Source organism: Rhinatrema bivittatum, chromosome 6, assembly GCF_901001135.1.
Source record: "Rhinatrema bivittatum chromosome 6, aRhiBiv1.1, whole genome shotgun sequence".
NCBI lineage: Eukaryota > Metazoa > Chordata > Amphibia > Gymnophiona > Rhinatrematidae > Rhinatrema > Rhinatrema bivittatum.
Window position 1 is genome coordinate 182408693 of NC_042620.1, and position 24985 is coordinate 182433677.

Here is a 24985-nt window from a genome sequence, read left to right on the forward strand (position 1 = left end):
GTTATACTGGGTCATGTATAACTGGTAGGAAGCAATGCGAGAAATGAGCATTGAGCCATGGAAGACACCCCTGCCAAAAGCATCCAGGGACCTCTGTTCTTTTCCTGGAGGTATGGAGGAATGAGGTTTAGAACGTCGAACCTTCTTCTGGGCTGACTCCACAACCACTGAATGGTGAGCCAGCTGTGGTCTTTGAAACCCAGGGGCTGTCTGGACAAGGTAGGTAGCATCTGTCTTTCGGTTGACAGGGGGCACTGAGCCTGGGTGCTCCCAATTCCTCTTCAGCAGGTCAATTAGGATTTCATGAATAGGAATAGACATGATTTCCTTAGGGGCATCAAGAAACTGGAGTACTTCCAGCATCTTGTGTCTCGAGTCCTCTTCTGTCTGAAGCTGAAATGGAATCATTTCAGACATTTCCTTTATGAAATTAATAAAGGACAGATCCTCTGGAGGAGATTGTTGTCTTTCCTCAGGGGGAGAGGGCTCTGATGGCAAATCATCGGAATCCTGGGAAAAATCATCGGAATCCTGGGAAGAATCATCGGTCCAAGGATCGTAAGGCTGATCCCCAGCTCCCATAGGATCACCAGAGGGAAGAAATGGTGTTATTCCTGAAGGATCAGGCCTAGGCATCGATGGTACTGGAGGATGCACCAATGGCGGCACCAGTGGCATCGATGGAGGCACAGACGGAACCGGTGGCATCGACGGGTGCGTTGGTGGCAAGATCCCAGATGGCGGTATGGGTATCAGTGTTTCTTTATCTTCCGATGACAAAGGTATCGGCGTGGAAGGCGGTGGACATACCAGTACTCTCTGTTCCACCAGTGGAAGAGCACCGATCAGCGCATCCAGTCTGCCTAGAAATGGTGCAAGCACCGTAGGTATCGGATCGGTGACTGGGGCTGGCATCGGTGACGGTGCCGATACAGGGCTTCCGACCTCAAGTGCCTTACCGATGGCCTCTTGGATCATCTGATCCAATTCCTCGTGGAAGCCTGGGGCATGTAACCCCAGCTCCAGAGTGGGAGGCAATAGTGGTGTAGCCGGAGTGTCCAACGGTAAAAGTGGAGTCACGGCTCCCTGTACTGATGAAGGTGGGGAACGTCTTGGTTACCCGGCCGCAGAGGAGGATGGGGTCTTCTCTGGATGGGATTTCTTTGTCGGTGGCTCTGTCGATGCCGTGGGCTTGCCTGGATCAGCGGACTGAGTCTTCCGATGCCGACGTTTTTCACGATGGTCTCCTGGGTCCTTTCCTGAGGTGATGAGGAAGAAGTCGACACCTTCAGAGTAGTCGATGCCAGTCGGGCAGCACCAGTGTCCCGCTGTTAACAAGAGGTCGATGGCATCAACTCAGATGATGTCGAAGCGGTTGATGGAGTCGGGGGTTTTAACTGAAAAAGAAATTCCATCTTCTCCGAGCAGGCTTCGGCATCATTTAGGCACATTTGGTGCAAGTTAGGATGTCATGGTCAGAACCCAAACACAGTACACAAACTCTAGACGGGTCTGTGATGGACACTGTCCAAGGACAGTCGGGGTACCGAGGAAAACACGACACCATGGCTTCGACAAACCTTTAGCCGCGGTGCGGTCGATGGCCTGTAAGCCCTAAAGGGAAAACTCGATGGGAATCGACCGCAAACGAGGGTAAAGCCTTACCTTTCGACCGCGGAGTATGGAATCGATAGGGGGACCCGTATGAGGTAAAAAATTTTTTAAAGTTTTGAAAGAAGTTCCGTGAGGAAAATTCCTGTCAGGAATCTCTAGAGAGCTCCTTAACCCACGTGGCTACTGCTGCATGGATAAAAGAAGTAAAGACTGAAGGGGGAACCCTGCTGGTTGCAGGGTTAGTGATATGCTGGGCATGCCCAGTAGGTGCCAATCAAAGTTCTAGAAACTTTGACAAAAGTGTTCCGTGATATGGTTCCATCCTGATGACGTCACCCTTGTGTGAGGACTACCATCCTGCTTGTCCTGTGAGAATCACCGGTTCCGGATATCCTCTCGACCTTAAATGTTTCCTTTCAAAAGCCATGCCGCTAGACAAAAGCGATCTGCCTGATCGGAAAATACGGGGCCCTGATGTAGTAGACCCGGAAGATGACTGAATTCTAACAGCCCCTCGACCGCCAGGTTTATCAGATCTGCGAACCAAGGACGGTGTGGCCACTCCGGGATGTCTCTCTATTCGCCGCAAGATCTTGCCCACTAGAGGCCAAGGAGGGAATACATATAGCAGAACTCCCCGAGGCCAAGGAAGGACCAGAGCATCTACGCCCTCGGCGCCGTAGTCCCTGCATCTGCTGAAGAACTGAGGAGCCTTTGCATTGTGATGCATCGCCATCAGATCTGTTGCGTCCGTCGGTCTCAGACGGCTTCGCCCGACATGCCTCACCTCTATTTCAGCCTTCTCCACCAACCTCAGGAGAATGGCATCCGTAGCGTCTCCCTGCCGCACCCTCTGGCTTCCCCGGAGTGGCTCTGGCGCAGCGTCCCGCCATGTTGACCTGAGGCCTCCTAGGGCACGCACGCGCGCACACCTCACGTCTTGTAGCAGTGTTGGCGCAAACCTCGGGGGCGTTCCCCTCGAGTGATACCACTGCTTCCGTATTCAAAAGGTTGCCCATTTGCTGACTCTCGTCGAGTTAGCAACAGATTGGATTCGTTCCAGTCTGAAGCTGCTCTGCCGCTTCTACTCTGCTGGAAGCCACCTTCACCCTCTGGGGTTCTACTAACCCGGGTACCCACTCCTCGGGGGCCCTTTGCTTATTTCCAGGTGCCTATCCTATATACAGGTACTCGCTCATCAAGGGCCTGTGTGTCTATCCTGGTGCCTGCTACCAATTCTTCAACCTGCTGGAACACTACCTATCAGCTACAGAGAGTGAGTACAACTTCTCCCAGTCTGTCCATCTACAGCTCCTCGCTGCTCTTCTGCATCGGGCCCTACACCACCATTGTGGAACAGGTCTCCTCTGCCAAGGATTACAGACTGCTAATACCTATCCTCTCTATACTGCTCATTGGGAACTCTATCTACTCAGCTACCAGGGAGTGTGCTTTAACATCTGCCAGTCTGTCTCTCCTACAGTGCCTTACTGGACATCTGCATCGGGGCCTTACACCAACATTGTGGGACGGGTCTCCTACGCCAAGGATCACAGACTGTTGCTATCTAATCTACTCTCTACTGCCACCTCTGGTGGACCACACTAGCTGTATAATAAAAGATATATTCTCTGTGTTTGTGCACCTGAGTCTAGCCCGGTGATTCAGTTCCCTACGGGGCTCCTCCCCGTAGGAGATACTATCACTGTTGCCCCTGAGAATCCACCAAACACCTCGATATCATAACAAGATTGACCCGAGGACAGCTCCATTTCTCGCAAATGAGTTGTATCGCTGTGTCCGACAACTCCAATTCTCCCGGATCTAAGAGCATGCGGCTGAGATAATCGGCTTGTACATTTTGAACTCTGGCAGTATGAGACGCCGATATCTGGACTAAATGCTGTTCTGCCCACAGGTTCAAGTCCTGAATTTCCAGCGACACGCATGGCTCTTGGTGCCTCCTTGTCTGTTTATGTAGGTTACTGTTCTTGCATTGTCCGAAAGAACTCATACCGAACGTCCCTGAAGCAAAGGTTGAAAGGCAAGCAAAGCCAAACGTACCGCTCTGGCTTCCAAGTGATTGATAGACCAAGACGCCTCTACGTTTGACTAGGCGCCCTGAGTCTCTTGACTCTGACAAACTGCTCCCCAACCAGAGAGACTGGCATCCGTGGTCAGAATCACCCAATCCGGAACCTCCAAGGATACCCCCCCGCAGGAGGTTGGGTGTGTGTAGCCACCACGACAGACTGTCCTTGGTCGCCAGATGGAGAGGAACGGGCTGGTGATACTTCGCCGACACTGGGCTCCACTGGGTCAGAAGCGCTCTCTGAAGGGAACGCATATGAGCAAAAGCCCACGGCACCAGCTCCAGGGTGGAAGTCATGGAACCGAGGACCTGTAACACATCCCAAGCTCTGGGGACCCGCAACTGCACCAATTGCTGAATTTGAGATTGTAGCTTGCGTACTCTCTCGGTCATCAGAAAGACTCTGCCTTTGCTGGTGTCGAACAACGCTCCCACATACTCCAGGGTTTGGGACGGAACTAGGTGGCTCTTGGCTAGATTCACCACCCAGCCTAACGACTGCAAGGTTCGAAGTACCGCTTGCACTTCTGTATGGCAACTGGCCTCAGACTTCGCCCGAATGAGCCAATTGTCCAGATAGGGATGGACGAGGACACCCTGCCGTCGTAACACTGCCGCCACGACCACTATAACCTTGGTAAAGATACGAGGTGCCATGGCCAATCCAAACGGGACTGCCTGAAACTGGAAGTGCTGCCCCAAAACCATAAACCTCAGGTAGTGTTGATGGTGCCGGGCAATGGGAATGTGAAGATACGCCTCCGTCGGATCCAACGAAACCAGGAATTCCTGAGTGTGTACTGCTGCTATTACTGAGCGTAACGTTTCCATCCAAAAACGGGGAACCTTCAATGCCGCGTTCACTTGCTTCAAATCTAGAATAGGGCGAAAGGCTCCTTCCTTCTTTGGAACCACAAAGTAAATCGAATATCACCCCGTTCGAAGCTCATCCGGAAGCACCGGAATCATTGCCCCCAAAAGCTGCAACCTGTGTAAAGTCTCCCGCACCGCCCTGCGCTTCTGCAGTGAGCCGCAGGGGGAGACTAGGAACAGGTCGCGTACAGGTCGAGCAAATTCTAAGGCGTAACCGTCTCTTATTACACTGAGTACCCACTTATTCTGGGTGATCTTGGCCCACTCCTCATGAAACCATGCCAGCCAACCTCCTATAAAAGGAACAGCGGAGTGGGCCGGCCACCTTTCATTGTGCTGATTTGGGGCCAGAGGAACCGGTATTGCCGGGGGCTCTGAAGGGCCGATGACCCCCTAGAAAATTAAACTAGGAGAGGAAAGTGAGGAAAAAAAGACAAATTAAGGAGCCAACACGTGAAAGGGAGGGATCTGGACCACCAGATGTGCACCTCATGGTTACCTGAACCCAGGACTGGCCTCGCGGCAAAAAAGATCTCTGCGACATCGCTGCGGGGCGTGGTTATCAAAATCTTCGAGTGTCCCAAAAATGCGGCCGAGAGGGAAAACTGCGGCTGCTTCGAGGCTTGTCTTCCGGTAAGCGAGGCACCTTAGTGTCTGCTAATTGCTTCACGATCTGATCCAACTCCTCGCCAAATAGGAGACGACCCTTAAATGGCAAAGATGCCAGCTGGGTCTTAGATGAAATGTCAACAGACCAGTTACGAAGCCAAAGCAGGTGCCTTGCTTTCACTGAAGCCCCCATAATATGGGAAGATGTCCGAACCACATCATACAATGCATCTGCTACAAAAGCAATAGCTGCTTCCAGCCGGTCTGCCTGAGCCACTTGCAAACCCCCAAGCGTTGGATCCTCCTGGGAACGCCAAACCCAGCGTAAGCACGCCCGCTGCATGAGACTGGAACAAATAGCCGTGTGGAGACTCAAAGCAGAAACCTCAAAAATCCTTTTGAGATGAATTTCCAGTTTGCGATCCTGAACATCCTTCAGAGCTGCTGCTCCTTTAAACGGAATGGTCGTTTTCTTCCTGACGGTGGATACCGCGGCATCCACCTAAGGAAGGGCAAATAACTCCAGGGTCTGTTCCGGCAAGTCATACAGCTTGGCTATAGCCCTACCGACCTTCAGGCCCGCGTCCGGATTACTCCACTCCTGAGCCACCAAAGTTTGAACGGAATCATGATATGGAAACCCAGCAGTGGGACGCCTCGTGCCCTCCAAAACAGAGTCTGCACCGTCCTTACGTGGGTCCGCAGGCGGAGGCTGGAGACCCAGCTCCTCCAGAACTCGGGGAATCAGTGGTGCCAGTTCCTCCCTGCGGAATAACTGTAGGATCTTTGGGTCATCTCCCCCAGGCTGGCATCTGTCACGTCCGGGTCTGCCAGATGAGTATCAGCGAGCGAAGCCCCCAGGCTGGAGGTTTTGTCCTGCAGCGCTGCAGCGGGCAAGCGTAGTACCCTAGTGGGCGCAGTACCTATCTGCGCTGACCCCTGCCTGTCCTGACCCAAGCTAGAGTCAGGGCATGATCCGTCCGGAGATAAAGCAGGCTCCTGGAGCAAAGGAGGAGGGAGCTGAGTACCCCCGCCGGGCACAAACCCCTCATATTGTGCCAAAAAGGCCTTGTGCATAAGAATCACAAAGACTGGTGAAAAAGGAGCTGGGGCCTGCCCACTGTCCGGAAAGGAGCCCCCCCGGGGTCCTGCCAATCTCCCCTGTCCCTCACTAGGACCTGGAAGCACCAGGAAAAGAATTTGGGTGGATCCCCATCAGAGCCCGAAAATGCGGGCCTGACCGCCGGAGACCCCAAAATGTCCGACATTCCCGCGGTTCTCGCGTCGGGCAGCTGAGCATGGACTAAACCGCTCAGAGCTGCAGGGGAAGGAGGCAAAACTACTCTCCTCCGCTTGGCAGGCATCGGGAGCTCCGAGGGACCCTCTCCTCCTGAAACGCAGGCAGCACACAAACCATGGTAATTTAGCCTCGCAGGAGTCGCTCCACACATGCAACAAGCCACCCCCTTCACCATCGTGTCGCTGCGGCCCGGGAAAGAGGAAATAAAAAAAAGTTGAAAAAAAATTACCAAAACTGAAAACAACCCTGTCGAAAACCACGCATTGGGGGGGGGCGGGGGGGGGGGGGAGAGCCGACCCCTACCTGTTCCTACTCGGCTGCCGTTTCTTTTTTTTTTTTTAAACTTTACTGCTCTAACAGCAGCCTCACTACAAGTTCCTTCTCCCAGCACTGAAAAGAGCTGTCCAGCTCAATTCAGCAAGTAAATTAAACTAGGAGAGGAAAGTGAGGAAAAAAAAGACAAATTAAGGAGCCAACACGTGAAAGGGAGGGATCTGGACCACCAGATGTGCACCTCACGGTTACCTGGGAAGCGGGCGTACAAAAGGGCCACCGAGCCCCAGCCCGTCCAACTCAACCAAACAGGGTAGGGGTTCCTCACGAGGAAACCCCGACCCCTGGGAGGAAGGCTCAGAACCATTTCCAAAAAACAAAACCCAAAAAAGACAAAAATACTGGACCAAACTGCAGGTTTAAGCATCAGTCACCACTGCTGGTGACAGAGAAATACTGAGGAACTGCAGGTGGCATCAGGATATATAAAGCAGTGTCAGTTTTACTTTCTCTGTCTCCACCTGCTGGCACGGATGAATAAACCCAGGAGTCTGGACTGATCCGGTAGGTACAGGGAAAGCCAAGATATCGGTCTTTCAATATGGTGCAGCTCTGGGCTGATCTGTGGTATTCAAGGAATGAAAGTTAGCAGATAAGAACCACTTTTTCTTTCCTGTTCATACCCCAGATCAGTCCAGACAAGTGGAATGTACCCAAGCTTCCCTAAACCGGGCAGGAACCTGAAAGACCAATTTGCAACACACGCTCCCCAAACAGCACCTCATTAGACACCCGAATAATCTATTCGGTAATGTCTGGTCAAAATGTGACGTGACGACCAAGTTGCCGCACAGCAAATCTCCTGCGGAGAAACCAACTGACACTCCACCCAGAAAGCTGACTACATTCTGGCCTCTTCATGAGGCGCCCTTCCCTTTCAGATATAGTCTGAAATTAGGGCCTCTTTCAGCCACCACGCAATCATAACTTTCAAAGCCTTGCACCCCTTCCTTGCTCCATTGAACAGCACAAAAAGGTGATCAAACCTTTGAAATCCATTGGTAACCTTCAGACGCCGAAGTAAACATGGACAGACATCTAACAAATGTAACTCTTTGGGTCTGCTGCATTTAGATGCTGGAATGCAGTAAGTTTAATTAGCTGACTCAGAATGACAAAAAACGACCTTCGGCAAAAATGATGAAACTGTCTGCCACGAAATCCCATTCACTGAAATTTGAAGAAAGAAGTCCCTACCTGACAAGGCCTAAAGTTCCAAAATTGGCCTGGCCGAATAGATACAGAAAGATCCTTCAGGGACATCCCCCATAAGGCTTAAAAGGTGAAATGGTTCAAAAGTTGAACTACAAAGAGCCTTAAGCAACAAATAGAGGGTTCAAGAGGGGTACACCCAACTAAAAGGTGGTCGTAAACACTTAGTGCTCGTCAGAAAACCACATCCGGATGGATCGTCAAAGAAACTCCATCCTCTTTACCTTGACAAAAACAGCCTAAGACTGCCATCTGAATACGAAGAGAGTTATATGCCACCCCCTTCACAAGCCCTTTCTGCAGAAAGGCCCAATTTTGAGGACTGACACCCACATTGGGTCAAGCCCTTCTTCAACACACCAGATCTGAAACGTCTTCCACACCCTGACATAAGCCCAGGAAGTGAATGGTCATCTGGCCCAAAGTAAGGCACTAATAACTGCTTCTGAGTACCCTTTCAATCGCAACCACCTTCTATCAAAGGTCAGGCTACGAGAGAAAAATCTATCCGTCCAATCTGAAAAGATTGGACCCTGTTGGATCAGCCCTTGACAATGACTTAACTTCAGAGGACCGCTGACTGCGAACTCTTACCGACCACAGAAGAACCAACACTTTGATGCCTTCCGAGCTGCTCTCTCAACTGCTCGCCTTGGTATTCTTCCTTGACACCATGAGATCCCACCGAGAAACTCTCCACCTGGCCTGAATTAGCTCCATTGCTTCTGGCAATAATTCACATTTTCCCAGGACCAACTTCTGGCGGCTAAGACAGTCCACTGCACATTGTCCACCCTGGTTACATGGGACGCTGCCAAGTATGTTTCTGCTCAAGCAAACAGCCACTGAGCCCACTGTTGCCGAATTGTCTGACAAAACTTGAACAGCACTAATGATAGACTATAATGCTTGTATGGATTTACCAAACTAAATTCGTCCCAAATCATAACCCATACCAATCATCTCAGCAGTGCTGAACTGACCAGTTCCAAAAGCCAGGGTAAAAAGTGCATCTTGAGCAGTTTCCTTAATCTCATAAGGAAAAAAATTGTAAAGTTCATTCTAAAGGCATGGTCCTGTCACCCCAAACATACGAACTCTCATAGATTTTAGCTTAATCTGTGGATTGGATGGTACTTCCAATAAGTTTCTCTCTTCAGAACGTAAATTACGGGATGGATGATATCAGCCTATAACAATACTGAGGTGCCTGACCATGTCAAGTTTTAAAAACCAGGACCAAGACTTTAAACTTATCGGCAACCAATGTAACTTACTCAATACTAGAGTGATATTTTCTTGAGGCGAGCAACCCAAGATTAAACAGGCTGCTGAATTTTGGAGCAGTTGTAATGTCTTTATAGTTGATTATGGTAGACCCAAGAACAGAGAATTGCAATAATCTAGGGATGACAGCACTAGTACTTGTGTAACTGTGTAGAAATTGTCCATTTGCAAAAAGGGTTTTATGGACTGTAACAACCTAAGCTTTAAAAATTATGTCTGAACTAAAGCCTGAACATGGGGCCAGAATGAAAGAGTTGTATCAACCATTACTCCTAAATCTCTGACCTTTGTTTTAATAGGGATAGAAAAACCCTCAGAAACAAAACAGGGAAGATCATGAACCACTGCCTTATGGGACAGAAACAGAATCTCTGTTTTAGTGACATTGAATACCATTTTGTTCCTAGCTAACCAACTTTTAATCTGTAAAAGGCATCCTGGAAGCTTTTCTAAGACTGTCTCCAAAGAGGTAACCACCAGGAAATAAAGCTGGATGTTATCTGCAAAGATTTTGAAGGAGACATCCAATTGTGTCAAGATCTTACACAGGGACAGCAGATAGATGATAAACAAAGCCAGGCATAATGCTGATCCTTGAGCTTTGCAAATGTCTTTCATAGGCACAGTTCATAGATGAGCCACTGAGGGTAGTCATGGCTTTTACTTGATGAGCCTTGACAGAGTATGTGATCTGAAGGCCAGCCAGATCATAGCAATGTATGATACAGCCTGCTAGCTAGTTTGACAAAGTGCACTTGGCAACGGCTACACACTATTTATTAGGATCATAAGAGATGAAAAGTTGAAAAACCAATGAATATAGGGCCTTCTCCCCTTTATGTATATGAGGTCTTGGAAAGAACATGGGCAGCACAATGGCTTGAGTGAGATGAAAAGCTGAAACTACTTTTGTCAGAAACTTGGGGTGAGGGCACTGCATCACTCTTTTGTGGAAAAACTGCACATACGGGAATAATAAATGAATGCCTGAAGCTCACTGTCTCTTCTAGCAGATATAATGGAAACTAAAACTACTCTTTCCAGGTGAAGAACTTCAAGCAAGTTAACACTAATGGTTAATAAGGTGGCTTTGTGAGTTGTGACAATACAATGTCTGAGGCGCCAGAGGTTTAGCAACCGGAGATCTCATGAGCCATAGCCTTTCATGAACTTCGACACTAAAGGATGTATGGATATTGGTTTGCCATTCATTGGAACATGGTAAGCCGCAATGGCACTGAGATGCACTTTGACTGATGATATGCTGAGACCCAAGGAAGAGAAGGAGACTAAGTACTGCAGCAACTCCCATGGTTCGCAGGCATACAGATCAAGAGAGCTTGCTTGACGCCAAGAGGAAAATGTTTTCCATTTAAAATTGTAATCTCTTCAGGTTGAAGGCTTCCTGGCAAAGATTACAATATCCTCGACTTCCTTGGGTAATGACAGTGATGAAAGCTCAACATCCAGGTCGTCAAGTTGAGAGGGGATGACACAAATGACGCTTCTCCTGCGTTAACAAAATCAGTTAGATTCCAGAGCTATCAGAGGGCTGATTGACAGCCGGATAAGTTATGAGAATCACCCTTAACTGGGCCATGCTGGAGCAATGAGGATCAAAAGCACCTGATCTTTGAGCATTTTCTGCACTATTCTGGCTACCAATAGAAGTGGCAGAAAAGAGTATAGTAGATCTACATCTCATTTGAACGGAAAAGCGTCCTGATCGGACCTGAACTTGCTTTGAATAAAGGAACCAAATCTTTCCACTTTCCTGCTATCCTCTGATGTGAACAAATTGGTCAGCGGTTAATCCCAGAGATCAAAAAATCTGTCTGCCACTGTATGATCTACAGACCACTCATAAGGATAAAACTTTCTACTGAGGTGATCCTTCAATGTATTGGAGATCCCAGGAAGTTAGATTGTTTGTAGGAAGACTTTGTAATTGCAAGCCCACTCCTAAATTTTCAAGGATTCCTGGCAAAGGGTCCATGACTCTGTGCCCTCTTGCTTGTTTATGTAGAACATTGCCACTTGTTGGTTCGGATTAGAATTCTGTTTCCCTGAAAGCGATGTGAGAAAGCTCTCAATGCATGTCTGTGCAGGTACACATCCCTGCAAAAGCTTGGATGAAAAAAGTCTGTGTGGTTTACCAGGTTGCACCTGCATGCAAACTCCCACACATGCTCAGTAGAGCAAAAGCTCTATGAGCTAGGAGAGATGGGTCTAGTTCAGTGCTGAGGGATGATGTCACCCACGTGTCATGGCCAGTTCAATCCTGCTTGTCAACGAAGAACCTATGGCACTTTTGCAAGACTTAAGGATGCTAATTCCATTATGTCATAGCTAAATCCCAGTGCAAGATGTATGAAGGGATGTGCCAAACCTCTCCCATACAATCAGTTTAAACAGCCTCAGAAAAAGTCTCTCCCATTTTCTAAAATAAGCACCCCTTGTTATAAAACATACAGCATCTACTAGATAAATGAAGCTTGACCGAAGTGCCGCAAATGCGCAGTAGGGAGCAGCTCTACTGCGCAAGCGTGGGCGAGCACGTCGGTCAGAGCTTGCCTGTAACAAAAATGGCGTTGGGAAGAGCAGTAGCGGCGAGGAGCGGTAGCGGCGGCACGCGCGAGGGAGGGAGGGACCTCCCCTGGAGATCTTCCGTTTGTGCCATCCGAAGGGGTTGTGAATGAGCTGAGAGAGGGGAAGTGACTGAGAGGAGGGGGGAGTGACTGAGGGGAGGGGGGAGAGAGGAGGGAGTGACTGAGGAGGGAATGACTGAGGGAAGCGGGGAGAGGGGAGGGAGTGACTGAGGGGAGGAGGGAGTGACTGAGGGGAGGTGGGAGGGAGAATAGAGGGGGAGGGGAGAATGAGGGGGAGGGGGGAGAATGAGGGGGAAGGAAATGGACCGAAAAAAAACATTGTAATGTAGCCCGTTGTTACGGGCTTAACGGCTAATTTTAAATAAAAGCACTAAACAAATAATTACTCACCAGAGGCTGGCATTCTCTGATTGAGTCGTGTAGAGGTTTATTCTGTCACTTGTCATCTGCTGGCTCAGTGAAAGGACAAGTGCAGCAAAGTACACTAGAGAAATAGAGAGAAATCACTTAAGTCTTGGACACTTGCATTCAGAGACTGTCTGTAAATGCTGCAGTACAGAGTGAACAGCAGTGCTAATCAATAACATTTCTGGGTTTGTTTTTTTTAACCATTCAGATTTCAAAGTCTCCAATAATCTATCTTATTTATAAAACAATGATATATTGTCCCAAAGACTCCTCTAGGGTCATGACTTTCCTCTACTGGGGTTTCTTCTGGATATGACCCAGGTCCTGTCCGCATCTGGAACACCATTCCTCACATGGTCCCCAGGGGGCTCCCCAGGAACCCCCTGAGGAGCATCAGAATCCGAGAAGGTCCCGTCAACATCGCCTGAAGGCGCCTCCCCAGGCCTTAAGACGGCGAAGAAGCCCACCCGACCTTCGTATGGGCTCCACCCACGTCCTTGCGCTTAGCCTTGGGAACCTGTGACTGCTTTCCTCCTGCTCCCCACCTGGCCAACAAAGCCTTATGCAGGAGCAGGGCAAAGTCTGCGGAGAAGACCTCAGACTCACTAGTGACAACCAGCTGCCATCTCCTCAGCAGACTTTCCCCACACTAACCCAGGTTTCAGAAGTACTCTGACCCAACAGGTACAGTAAAGGCAGGGAACCTCTGGCCTCCCCCGAACCATTCTGTGTCCTACCACATGGAGACAACATGGCCGCCACTAACTTTGTGTCCCTCAAGGCCTCCCTGTTGGCACCCGAAGATCGGAGATGCAATCAGGGCAGGGTGTGGCTGCATTAAAGCATGAGCACCTTTCCCACAGCCCCGTCAGGATGTTTGCCGCAGTCCCCAGCCAGCCTCATACGTTTGCACACTCCACACATGCAAGCCATTCAGCCATCACATCGCCTCCCCGAGCCCTCCCAGACACGGGGCAGAATGCGGCTGTATTTAAGCACGAATGCCTCTCCCGCAGGCTCGACAGGATGCTTGCCGCAGTCTGCGGGCCATAATTACGCTTCCACACGCTCCTCACACGATTGCCAACCGGTCATCCCAGCACCTCGCCAAGCCCTCCAAGACCCAGGGTAGAGTGCGGTTGCATTAAGGCACGAACGCCTTTCCCGCAGGCCTGACAGGATGTTTGCTGTGGCTTATGTCACACTTTCGTGCCCTTCACACATGTGCGTCGATCAGACATCCAAGTGCCTCACCGAGCCCTCCCGGACCCCAGGGGCATGACCATGGGCTCCCTGACTCACCCCTTGTTCCTGTAGAGCTGCCAGGACATGAACGCACACACGCTCTCTCCTCTGTGCCCTACTCGACTGCCTTTTTTTTTTTTTAAGGAGGCAGTAACTTTAAAAGTAAAAGGGGCTAATGCAATATTATTCGTGGAAAGCGGGCGCTGACTTTTCAGCGCCAGCTTGGCGTCCGCAAGGGGGGTACCATGCAATACGCAAATTAGGGGGTCGTGCTAGCTAATGCGACCTCGCGGTTACCAGTGGTCTGCCGGTTATGAACACCGATGCCGATAAACTCTGCATCGGTTTTCATAACTGCAGTCAGCTGGTTATGAAAACTGACGCCGAGTTTATCAGTGTGGGTTTTCATTACTGCAGCCGGCCGGTTATGAAAACAGATGCCGAGCATATCAGCGTCGGTCTTCAAAGCAGCCGGCAGAGGGTTTTTTTTTCTTTTTTTAACTTTTAAAAAAGTATAGAAAAGGGGGGGGGGGGCACTGTTCGCCGAGAGAGGAGGAGGCAACTTCTTCTGAGGCTCCAGAAGGGTACTCTAAATTAGCAATGAAAAAGTTTTCAAAACGTCGCTTTCAAGCCCGATGCGAGTCGGGTGTGAGCTGAGGATCAGTTTCGCCGAAAAAAACAGGGCTGTTCACGGTGAATCGGTGCGCTCAGTTATTAACGCACATTTGTTTTTTTGCATTGGATGAGCGCTAACTCATTCACTCTGCGTCGGACACGCGTTAAATAGGCACTAATCCCTCTATTGCATTACGGGATGGATTAGCACCTATTTAACCCACCTCTGACAGCGGGTTAAACAGTGTGCTCAGCTGAGCACACTGAATTGCATCGGCCCCAAAGGCAGAATGAAGGTATACTTTCCTGAATGCCATGGCCAGGAATGGATGAAAGGGTCTCAGAGCAACTGAGGGAACCAGGAACCCTGGTTTTTCAATCCCCTGGTACCTTCAGGTCCAGACTGCCAGGGGTATCCAATCCCTCCTCTCGCCCAGCTCTATCTAAGGAATGGCCTACGAAAGAACCTAGCACCTTAGGGAGCTCAATCTCTTCTTTCTTGATTCTTCTTCATCTTTCTTTTTTTTTTTTTCTTAACTTCAGACTGCAAGTTTGCAGCTCTACCATCTGCTTAAGACAGAAAAGTACCGAGGGACTGCAGGTGGCACTTTTGGTTATGTAGCAGTGCCTGAAAAGTTTTTATTCTCTGCATCCATCTGCTAGTAGGGATGCAAAACCCACTTGTCTGGACTGATCTGGGGTATGAACAGGAAATACATTTTTTCTGGTTTGTTATTAAAAAATGACCACCAACATTAAAGATGACATTCTAGTTAATGAATCAGATGTGCTCCGATAAAACACTGGACTGTCAGCCACAACACTTCCTGTTCCTTTTCAGCCACTTGTCAGAACATGACCCACCAACTGCTTCTTCAAGGGCTTCCAACTGCAAGCTGAGCCCTTTTGGCAAGTGACTGAGTGAGCAGGGAGGAGCATTTCTAATTTTACTAGTTGTTTTTAAAACCAGAGACAATACTGCCTATTCACAGAAAAATTTAAATATGCCACAAGTACAAGGAAGAACAAGTGGGTCTGTCTGTCTTTTCAAGCAGTTCAGCTTTAAAAAAACATGGTTAAAGATGACTTGACTAGAAGTCAGCAAAAAAGCCTGCATGCTCTTGGTCCCCTTGCTTCCTGGCCACCAAAGGTTTGGAACTTCAAACACACAATGGCTGGTACTTTGATTGAGAATGTAATTAAATATAGGTATGTGCTTGTGAGGTACTGCTGCTTTTTATTTGATGTTCTGTATTGAGTTGGAGATTTTTGCTTTCATTGTTAACTGGTTCCCCCTAGTTTATTGTAAACCGGTACGATAAGACCTGGTCTTGAGCATTGGTATATTAAAAGAATTTAAATAAATAAATAAATTGTGGCATCTACCCTCCTCTGCTCTGTGCATCTGCAGTTAGTGCAGTTTTTCCTTTTTTTTCTTTCAAAGGATTTCTTTTTGATTATGGTAGCCTTTTCTTAAGCATTTCTATATTTAATTTGGATAATCAATAAAGGAAAATTGGTTCTTACTTGCTAATTTTCATTCCTGTAGTACCACGGATCAGTCCAGACTGTGGGTTGAGCCTCCTTTCCAGCAGATGGAGACAGAGAAAAACTTGAAGGGTATCCTGTATCTGGACAGTGCTCCCCCTGCATCCCTTCAGTATAAAAGTTATCAAAGCAGAAAAATGTAACCTCAACTAGAAATAGGATCAAGCAAGCAAAAATATTTAACATCCAAATTGTAACTGGAATATTTGAAGAAATGCAAAGTAATCGCTCTTATATATGCAATAGATACTTCCGGTGCCTTGTAAGTCGGCATATCTGTGAATGAGAGGACTTCGAGCAGCTGTTGAAAAGAAAAAGTCAGATTTCCTCCACTAAGGGCGGGCGACTGGACTGATCCGTGGTACTACAGGAACGAAAATTAGCAGGTAAGAACCAATTTTCCTGTATGTACCCGGATCAGTCCAGACAGTGGGATGTACTAAAGCTTCCCTAAGTAGGGTGGGACCCAGATAGTCCCACTCAAAGCACCTGTCTGCCAAAGGAACCAAAAACTGGCGCCTGCACATCGAGGCAATAATGACGAGCAAAAGTATGAAGAGATTTCCAAGTAGCTGCTCTGCATATCTCTTGTGGGGAGACCAACTGACTTTCTGTCCAAGAAGCAGCCTGCAACCAGAGTGAATGGGCTTTTAAATCCTCCGGGATCGGCCGGCCCCGTCAAATATAAGCCGAAGCAATCGCCTCCTTTCGCCAGCGAGCGATGGTAGCCTTTGATGCCTTATTCCTCCTATTGGGTCCGCTCCATAAGACAAAAAGATGATCTGAGACCCGGAACTCATTTGTGACTTCTAAGTATCGCAGCAGGACTCATTTCACATCAAGGCGCCTTAGGTCTCTGCCTTGTGTGGTCTCAGTGTCCTCTGGAGAAAAGGCAGATAGTTCTACTGACTGATTTAAATGAAAGGAGGAAACGACCTTCGGTAAAAAGGATGGTACAGTCTTGAGTGAAACACCTGAATCAGAAAAACGAAGAAATGGCTCCCTGCAAGACAAGGCTTGAAGCTCGGACACTCTCCTGGCTGAACAAATAGAGACTAGGAAAACTGTCGTAAGAGTCAAGTCTTTGAGCATGGCCCCTTTGAGGGGTTTGAAAGGCGCCTCGCAGAGGACCCAGATACCATATTGAGACTCCATGACGGACATGTAGCCCGGACAGGCGGTTCAAATGCTTTGCCCTCTTGAGGAACCGAATGACATCTGGGTGAGCCGCCATAGCGTAACTATCGACCCGCCCTAAAAGGGAACTAAGAACCGAGACTTGCATCCGAAGAGAATTGAAAGACAAACCCTTGGAGAGGCCATTCTGTAGAAAAGAGAGGACATGGGAAACTGGGGCCCTGCACGCCGGGATTCCTGAGTCCGCACACACAGTCTCAAACACTCTCCAAACCCGAATGTAAGCGAGAGAGGTAGAAGTCTTACGTGCGTGCAACAGAGTGGAAATAACCTCCTCCCTATAACCTTTATTTCTCAGTCTCCGCCTCTCAAAAGCCAGGCCACTAGATAAAAGCGATCCACCTGATCGAAAAATACTGGACCTTGCCATAGAAGGTTTGGGAGGTGACTGAGGTGGAGAGGACCCTCTGTCGCGAGGTTTACTAAATCCGCGAACCATGGTCTTCGGGGCCATTCTGGTGCACGAGAATGAACCAAATCTATAGTTGAAGCCATAGAGCCCAGGACTTGCAGGTAGTCCCAGACTGTGGGCACGGAGAGAGATAACAGATGTCGAACTTGAGCCATGAGCTTGAGCGCCCGGGCCCTCGAGAAGGAAGACCTTGCCCGCTCATGTGTCGAAGCGTGCCCCTAAGAATTCCAGGACTTGAGAAGGCTTGAGGCTGCTCTTGGAGAAATTGACTATCCAACCGAGGGAGCTGAGAAGTGACAAGACTTTGTTGACTGCCACTGTGCAGAGATTCTCGGATTTCGCCTGTATGAGCCAGTCATCCAGATAAGGATGGACCAGTACCCCCTCCCAGCGGCCGCCACCAGCATCATTACCTTGGTAAATGTGCGGGGGGCGGTGGCGAGGCCAAATGGAAGCGCCCGAAACTGGTAATGATGCCCCAGGATGTTGAAGCATAGGTACTTCTGATGTTCCAGGCAGATCGGGATATGGAGATAAGCCTCCGTCAAATCCAGAGAAGCTAGGAATTTGCCAGTGCGAACCGCCGCTATGACCGCCCACAGGGTCTCCATCCAAAAATGGGGGACCTTGAGCGCTTTGTTGACTCTCTTGAGGTCCAGAATTGGGTGAAAAGAGCCATCCTTTTTGGGAACCACGAAGTAAATGGAATACTGGACTAACTCCTGCTCCTCAGGGGGGACAGGGACGATGGCTCCGAGCTGCTGCAGCATGTTGAGGGTTTGGCGCACCACATGCTGCTTCCAAGGGGGTCCGTAAGGAGAGATTAGGTAATGATCTGGAAGAGGCCGAGCAAATTCTAAAGCGTAGCATCATTCTATTACTTTGAGGACTCACCGATCCGAAATAATTTTGACCCATTCCTCGTGATAAAAGGAGAGCCGGCCTCCTAAGTTGGGAACGGAGGAATGGGCCGGCCGCATCTCATTGAAGGTTTCCATCCCAGAATGGTCGGCATCCACGAAAAGAATGAGACCACGATTGAGATCTCTTTGTGGAGTCCCCCATGGCCTGGTGTACCTGCTCTGCCCCCTGAAATGAGAGCGCGAAGGAAAAAAGGATCTGGATGGTTTAAGGCGATCCTCAGGAAGCTTATGAATCTTGTTGTCCCCTAAAGATTTGATAAGCTATTCCAGGTCCTCCCCGAAGAGAAACTTACCTTTGAAAGGGAGAGTGCCCAACTGCGATTTAGAAGAGGAGTCCGCTGCCCAATTTCGCAGCTAGAGGAGGCGCTGGGCCGAGACAGCTGATACCAAGGATCTGGCCAGCACTCTGAGGAAATCGTAGAGGGCATTAGCACCATACGCAACCGCGGCTTCCAGACGCTCCGCCTGTTCTGCCTCTGCAGACGAGAGGTCCTGGGTGGTGAGTAGTTGTTGAACCCACCTAAGGCTTGCCCGCTGCATGAGACTGCTACAGACTGTCGCTCAAACACCTAGCGCCAAAACTTCAAAAATTCTTTTGAGATGCATTTCCAACTTACGATCCTGAAGATCCTTTAAAGCCGTTGCTCCCACCACCGGAATGGTGGTTCTCTTGGTGACTGCGGAAACTGAAGCGTCCACTTTAGGGACCTTCAGCATCTCCAGGCATTGGTCTGGGAGGGGATAGAGCTTGTCCATTGCTCTGCCTACCCGTAGGCCAGATTCGGGAGATTCCCATTCTCGGAGTAGTAACTGCATTAGCATAGGATGAAATGGAAACGTATGTGGGGGGGCTCTCAGTCCAGCCAGGACAGGGTTCTCATTACTGGAAGCTGGGATACTTGCAGTTTCCTCCAGAGGGGCATCTATTCCTAGTTCGGCTAGGACAAAGGGAATGAACGGTTCCAGCTCCTCCCGCTAGTACAAGTGTAAAGCCCGCGGGTCATCTCCCTCAACCGGTGGATTCTGATTTAAAGTATCTGCATCTGGGTCGGGGTCTGGAAGCTGGGGTGCAAGGTTAGAAGGATCTGGAGGATACAGGACTCCCGGAATGGTCCTGACCCAATTTGTCCTCTGAGAATCAGGAAGTTTGGGCCCCTGTTCTGTAGACACCCTAGGAATCTTTGCAGGTGGGGGGTCCAGGGAGGGATCATCCTGCTGCTGTAAGCTAGCGATATAAGCTAGCTTACAGCAAAAAAAATCTCTGTTTATGTATTACTAATTTATTGTTTTTTGTTGATTATATTTATCACTCCTTATTGTTATAGTTTAATTCTGCCCTATCTTCCATCTTCCATGTTTTACCCTCCCTGTTCTAATGTAACTTTTCATTTCTACCTAGATGTTAATTGGTTTCCCCTTGTTCTATTGTAAACCGGTACGATAAGACCTGGTCTTGAGTATCGGTATAGTAAAAGAAGTTAAATAAATAAAATAAATAAATAAGCTTTATGTAGTATGAGCACAAAATCTGTGGAAAAATGCTGAGGGGTTTTGCCTGGCATTGGGGGAGGGGGGACATTGTGGTGGGGGTCAGGGACCGAATCAGAAAGATCTACGGGGCTTAAATCTGGAGGAGACTGCTGAAAAAACAGAATCCCTTCCCTCTTCAGGCAAGGAATCAGCCGCGAGATCTGGGGACAAAATGGCTGCCGTTCCCGTGGTTTGCAGGGATGGAGCAGGCCTGGCAGCGCATTTGCCGGCATGAACTCAGGTTGCTGACTTCGCCGACGGTGAAGAGGGCCCGTCCCTGCCAGGCAAACAATGAAAACAAACACCTTCGCGGGAGAGCCGTGAAGCAGGCTCCCCGCAAGCCATACAGAAGGAAGATCGTGGCATAACAACGGAAGGGGGGGGGTGAATAGAGGAACTGCTGCTGAAAACTGCAAACCCCTGCTGTGCCTGGCTGTGAGCGGGAGAAGAAGAAAATAGCCCTGCACTCCGCTCCTTCCCCCAAAGGCTGCTAGCTTCTCTGCTATATTTAGTCATTTGTATCTTTTTCCTTTTTTTTTTTTAAAGATACAGAGGAAAATTGAAACATAGAAACATAGAAATGAGGGCAGAAGACCAAACGGCCCATCCAGTCTGCCCAGCAAGCTTTCACACTTTTTTTTTCCTCATACTTATCTGTTACTCTTGGCCCCCATCAACTCCCTGGTTCCAGTTTCCCTCCACCCCCGCCATCGATGTAGAGAGCAGCGCTGGAGCTGCATCCAAGCGAAGCATCCAGCTCAATTGGTCAGGAGTAGCAACTGCTGCGATAAGCAAGTTACTCCCACGCTTATTTGTTTTACGCAGCCTGTGCCATTCAGTCCTTGTTAGTTGTCTGAATATAATTCCTCTTTTCTTTATTCCCCCTGCCGCTGAAGCAGTGTGTTGCGCTGGATATGTATTCCCAGTGAAGTATCCGGCTTAATTGATTCAGGGTCAGCAATAGAACCGAGGCATGTGACATCTCAGGGCTCTCAACGGGGGAGGGACTGGACCACCAGTATCACCCTGGAACTAGGCAATGGGTCACCGGGAAAGAGTCCTAGGCTGAAGAAATCAAGGGGAAAATCCCCCCTAGGACCAGATAAGAGCAAGGAGACAGGCTTCTGTTTCTCCTGATAATTAAACTTTTTTTTTTAACTGCTTGAAATGTTATTTGTCAAATACTTGCTTGATCCTGAAGAAATATAGAACGAGGAAAGGAAGACCTTCCTCAAAGAATGAAATTAGCTAAAAAAAGGAAAATTAGTTCTTACCTGTTTTCGTTCCTGTAGTACCACGGATCAGATCAGACCATGGGTTGAGCCTCCTGTCCAGCAGATGGAGATAGACCAAAACTGAAAAGGGTATCCTATATCAAGACAGGGCCTAACCTGCAGCCCTTCAGTATAACCATTGTCAAAGCAGTAAAGGTATAAGATCAAGCAAGTAACAGCTTAACTATTAATGTTGTTAAAACAATTAAACAATAGAACAATTGAATGAACTGTGTGACTAAGCGCTCTTGCATGACTACCCCAGATCATCGTGAAAGATGCTTCCGGTGCCTGTGATGAGAATCCAAGAGAGCCATGCAGAGACACAAAAATATTCCTATAAGAAGGAAAAGAACAGTGAATAGTTAGAGCGGACCGAATCATGGAGGGCGTCTGGACTGATCCGTGATACTACAGGAACGAAAATTAACAGGTAAGAACTAATTTTCCTTTCCCTGTATGTACCCGGATCAGTCCAGACTATGGGATGTACCAAAGCTTCCCTACAAAGGGTGGGACCGAGACAGTCCCGCTCAAAGTACCTGCCGACCGAAGTAACCAAACACTGGCGCCTGAACATCAAGGCGGTAATGACGAGCAAAGGTATGCAGAGATTTCCACGTAGCCACCCTGCATATTTCCTGAGGAGAGACCGCTTGGCTCTGTGCCCAAGAAGTAGCTTGCAAACGCAAAGAATGGGCTTCAAGCCCTCGGGGACCGCCCGGCCCTTACAGATATATGCTGAAGAACTCGCCTCCTTTAACCACCAAGCGATCGTAGTCTAAGAAGCTTGGTCGCCCTTCCTTGGGCCACTCCACAGAACAAAAAGATGATCCGAGACCCGAAAATCATTGGTAACCTGGAGGTAACGTAGTAGGATGCGTTTAGCATCCAGACGACGAAGATTACTGCCTCCAGGCCCAGGTATATCATCAGAAGAAAACGCGGGGAGTTCCACTTACTGATTGACGTGAAAGGAGAAAACTACCTTTGGCAAGAAAGAAGGTACGGTTTTGAGCGAGACGCCTGAATCTGAAAAACGCAGAAAAGGGTCTCTGCAAGACAGAGCTTGAAGCTCAGATACCCTGCTAGCAGAGCAAATGGCAACCAGAAAAACAGTCTTAAGCGTCAAGTCCTTGAGAGTAGCCCAATGAAGAGGTTTGAAAGGAGCCACATAGAGAACCTGAAGAACCAAATTGAGGTTCCACGAAGGACGAGTGGCCCGGACGGACGGCTTAGCGCCCCTAAGAAAACGAACGACATCTGGGTGGGAGGCCACCGCATGGCCCCTCAATGGTGCCCAGTAGGGAACCGAGAGCAAAGACCTGAATGCGCAACGAGCCGACGGAAAGGCCATTGGAGAGGCCCCGCTGAAGGAAAGTGAGAACCATAGAGACCGACGGCGAATGAGCCGAGACACCCAATTCCACGCAGGCAGTCTCAAAAACTTTCCAGACGCGGACATAAGCCAGGGAAGTAGACTGCTTATGAGCCCAAAGGAGAGTAGAGATAACCTCTTCCTTTCGCCTTAAACGGTGCCGTTCAAAAGCCAGACCGCTAGACAAAAGTGATCCGCCTGGTCGAAAAATACGAGACCCTGCCGAAGTAGCCGGGAAAGATGGCAGAGGCGAAGGGGACCGTCCATCACCAGATTTACCAGATCCGCAAACCACGGCTTGCGAGGCCACGAGAACTACCGGTCCCCAGTGCAGCTCTATTCTCCTGAGAATTTTTCCGACGAGGAGCCAAGTGGAAACACATAGAGGAGAATGTTGGGCGGACAAGGGAAGGCAAGCGCATCCACTCCCTCTGCGCAATGCTCCCTCCAGCGGCTGAAGAATCTGGGAGCCTTGGCATTGGCTAACGTTGCCATCAGATCCAGGTCAGGAGGACCCCACTTGTGAACAATAAGATCCATTGCCTTGTCGGACAACTCCCACTTGCCGGGATCGAGACGCTGTCAGCTGAGGAAGTCAGCTTGAAATTTCTCCTTGCTCGCTATGTGGGAGGCCGCTAGACGATCCAAGTGCCTCTCCACCCAGGCGAAAAGCTTTCTGGCTTCCAGCACCACCAGGCGACTTCGGGTACCCCCCTGACGATTGATGTAGGCCACCGTGGTGGATTTGTCCGAGAGAACACGTACCACTTTGCGGCGGATTAGTGGAAGAAAGACCTTGAGAGCCAGGTGCACCACACGGGCTTCCAGACGATTGATATGCCAACGGGACTGGACTGGGGACTAGTGTCCTTGAGTCGTTTGAGATTGACAGACTGCCCCCCCACCTGGAGAGACTGGCGTCCGTCATGACTATGACCCACGAGGGAGTCAGAAAGGGCACCCCCTTCAGGAGATGCGCCAGCGACAGCCACCACTGTATGTCTGCAATGGTAGAGTCGGAGAGAGGTAGGACCACCTGAAACTGTTCAGACACTGGGTGCCAGCGGGATAATAACGCTTTCTTTAATGGACGCATATGCGCAAAAGCCCAGGGGACCAGATCGATAGTGGAGGCCATGGTCCCCAGCACCTGCAGGTAATCCCATGCCGTGGGCAGGGGCAGGGAAATAAAGCTGCGCACTTGATCGGTGAGTCCGATTGGCCGGAAGAAATACTTTTCCTACCCGGGTATCGAAGTGAGCTCCCAGGAATTCCAGAACCTGGGAGGGCTGGAGAATGCTTTTGGAAAAGTTGATTATCCAGCCGAGCGAAGTGAGGAGAGCATGAACCCGGTCGACTGCTTGACCGCAAAGAGCGGATGACTTGGTCTGCACGAGTCAGTCGTCCAGATAAGGGTGGACTAGGATTCCTTCTCGGCAGAGAGCAGCCGCCACTACCACCATGATCTTGGTAAAGGTGCGGGGAGTGGTGGCAAGGCCGAAGGGAAGTGCCCGGAACTGGAAGTGCTGATCTAGAATGTGGAATCGTAGATACTTCTGATGCTCTGGTCGAATCGGGATGTGAAGGTAAGCCTCTGTTAAGTCGAGAGAGGCTAGGAATTCTCCTGGACGGACCGCCGCTATCACCGCCCTCAGGGTCTCCATTCAGAAATGGGGTACCCTGAGGGCTCGGTTGACTCGCTTGAGGTCCAGGATTGGATGGAAGGCGTTGTCCTTTTTGGGCACGACAAAGTAAATGGAATACTGGCCGGTGCCTTGTTCCTGCCCCGGTACCGGAATTATCGCCCCGAGCTCCTGGAGCCTGGCTAAGGTTTGGCAGACCGCATGTCTCTTGAGTTGAACGCAAGGAGAGACAAGATGAAGATCTGGCAGGTCCCGGGCAAATTCTAATGCGTAACCTTTTTCTATCTCCTCAAGGACCCATTGATCGGATGTGATTTTGGCCCATTCCTCGCAAAACAGAGAAAGACACCCGCCTAAGTTTTGTGCGGAAGAATGGATCGACCGGATCTCATTGTGGAGCGGATTTGGTGGCCGGGTGTTGCTGACTACCATCTCAGAAGGCACGACGGCCCCAAAAGGAATAAGACCAGGACTGGGACCTGGAGGTACCACCCCTTGGGAAGGAACCACGCACCAGGTTGTTGTACCAACGCTGTCCCCGGAAGCGGGTACGCGTTGGGAAGAAAGCCTTAGACTGTTTAGGACGGTCCTCCGGCAGGTTATGGACTTTATTTTCGCCCAAAGATTTAATAAGCTGTTCCAGGTCCTCTCCGAAAAGCAACTTACCCTTAAAGGTGAGCGTCCCCAGCTGAGCCTTAGACGAGGAATCCGCAGACCAGTTGCGCAGCCAGAGGAGGCGTCTGGCCGAAACAGTGGAAACCATTGCCTTGGCCTGTACGTGGAGCAAGTCATACAGGGCATCTGCGCCATAAGCAATGCCGCCCTCCAAACATTCTGCCTGCTCTGCCTCTGCAGGTGGGAGGTCCTGGGTGCCGAGTAATTG

At 49.6% G+C, this 24985-nt stretch overlaps 1 protein-coding gene across 3 annotated transcripts in view; it reads right to left on the bottom strand.

Moving 5' to 3' along the window:
* Positions 1 to 24985, bottom strand: part of TMEM237 (transmembrane protein 237) — a 159076-nt gene that overhangs the window by 35971 nt on the left and 98120 nt on the right. For all 3 annotated transcript variants that reach the window (XM_029606272.1, XM_029606271.1, XM_029606270.1), the window contains one exon: positions 12320 to 12413. In XM_029606272.1, the coding sequence (XP_029462132.1) occupies positions 12320 to 12413 (94 nt within the window). The remainder of the gene's footprint in view (positions 1 to 12319; positions 12414 to 24985) is intronic.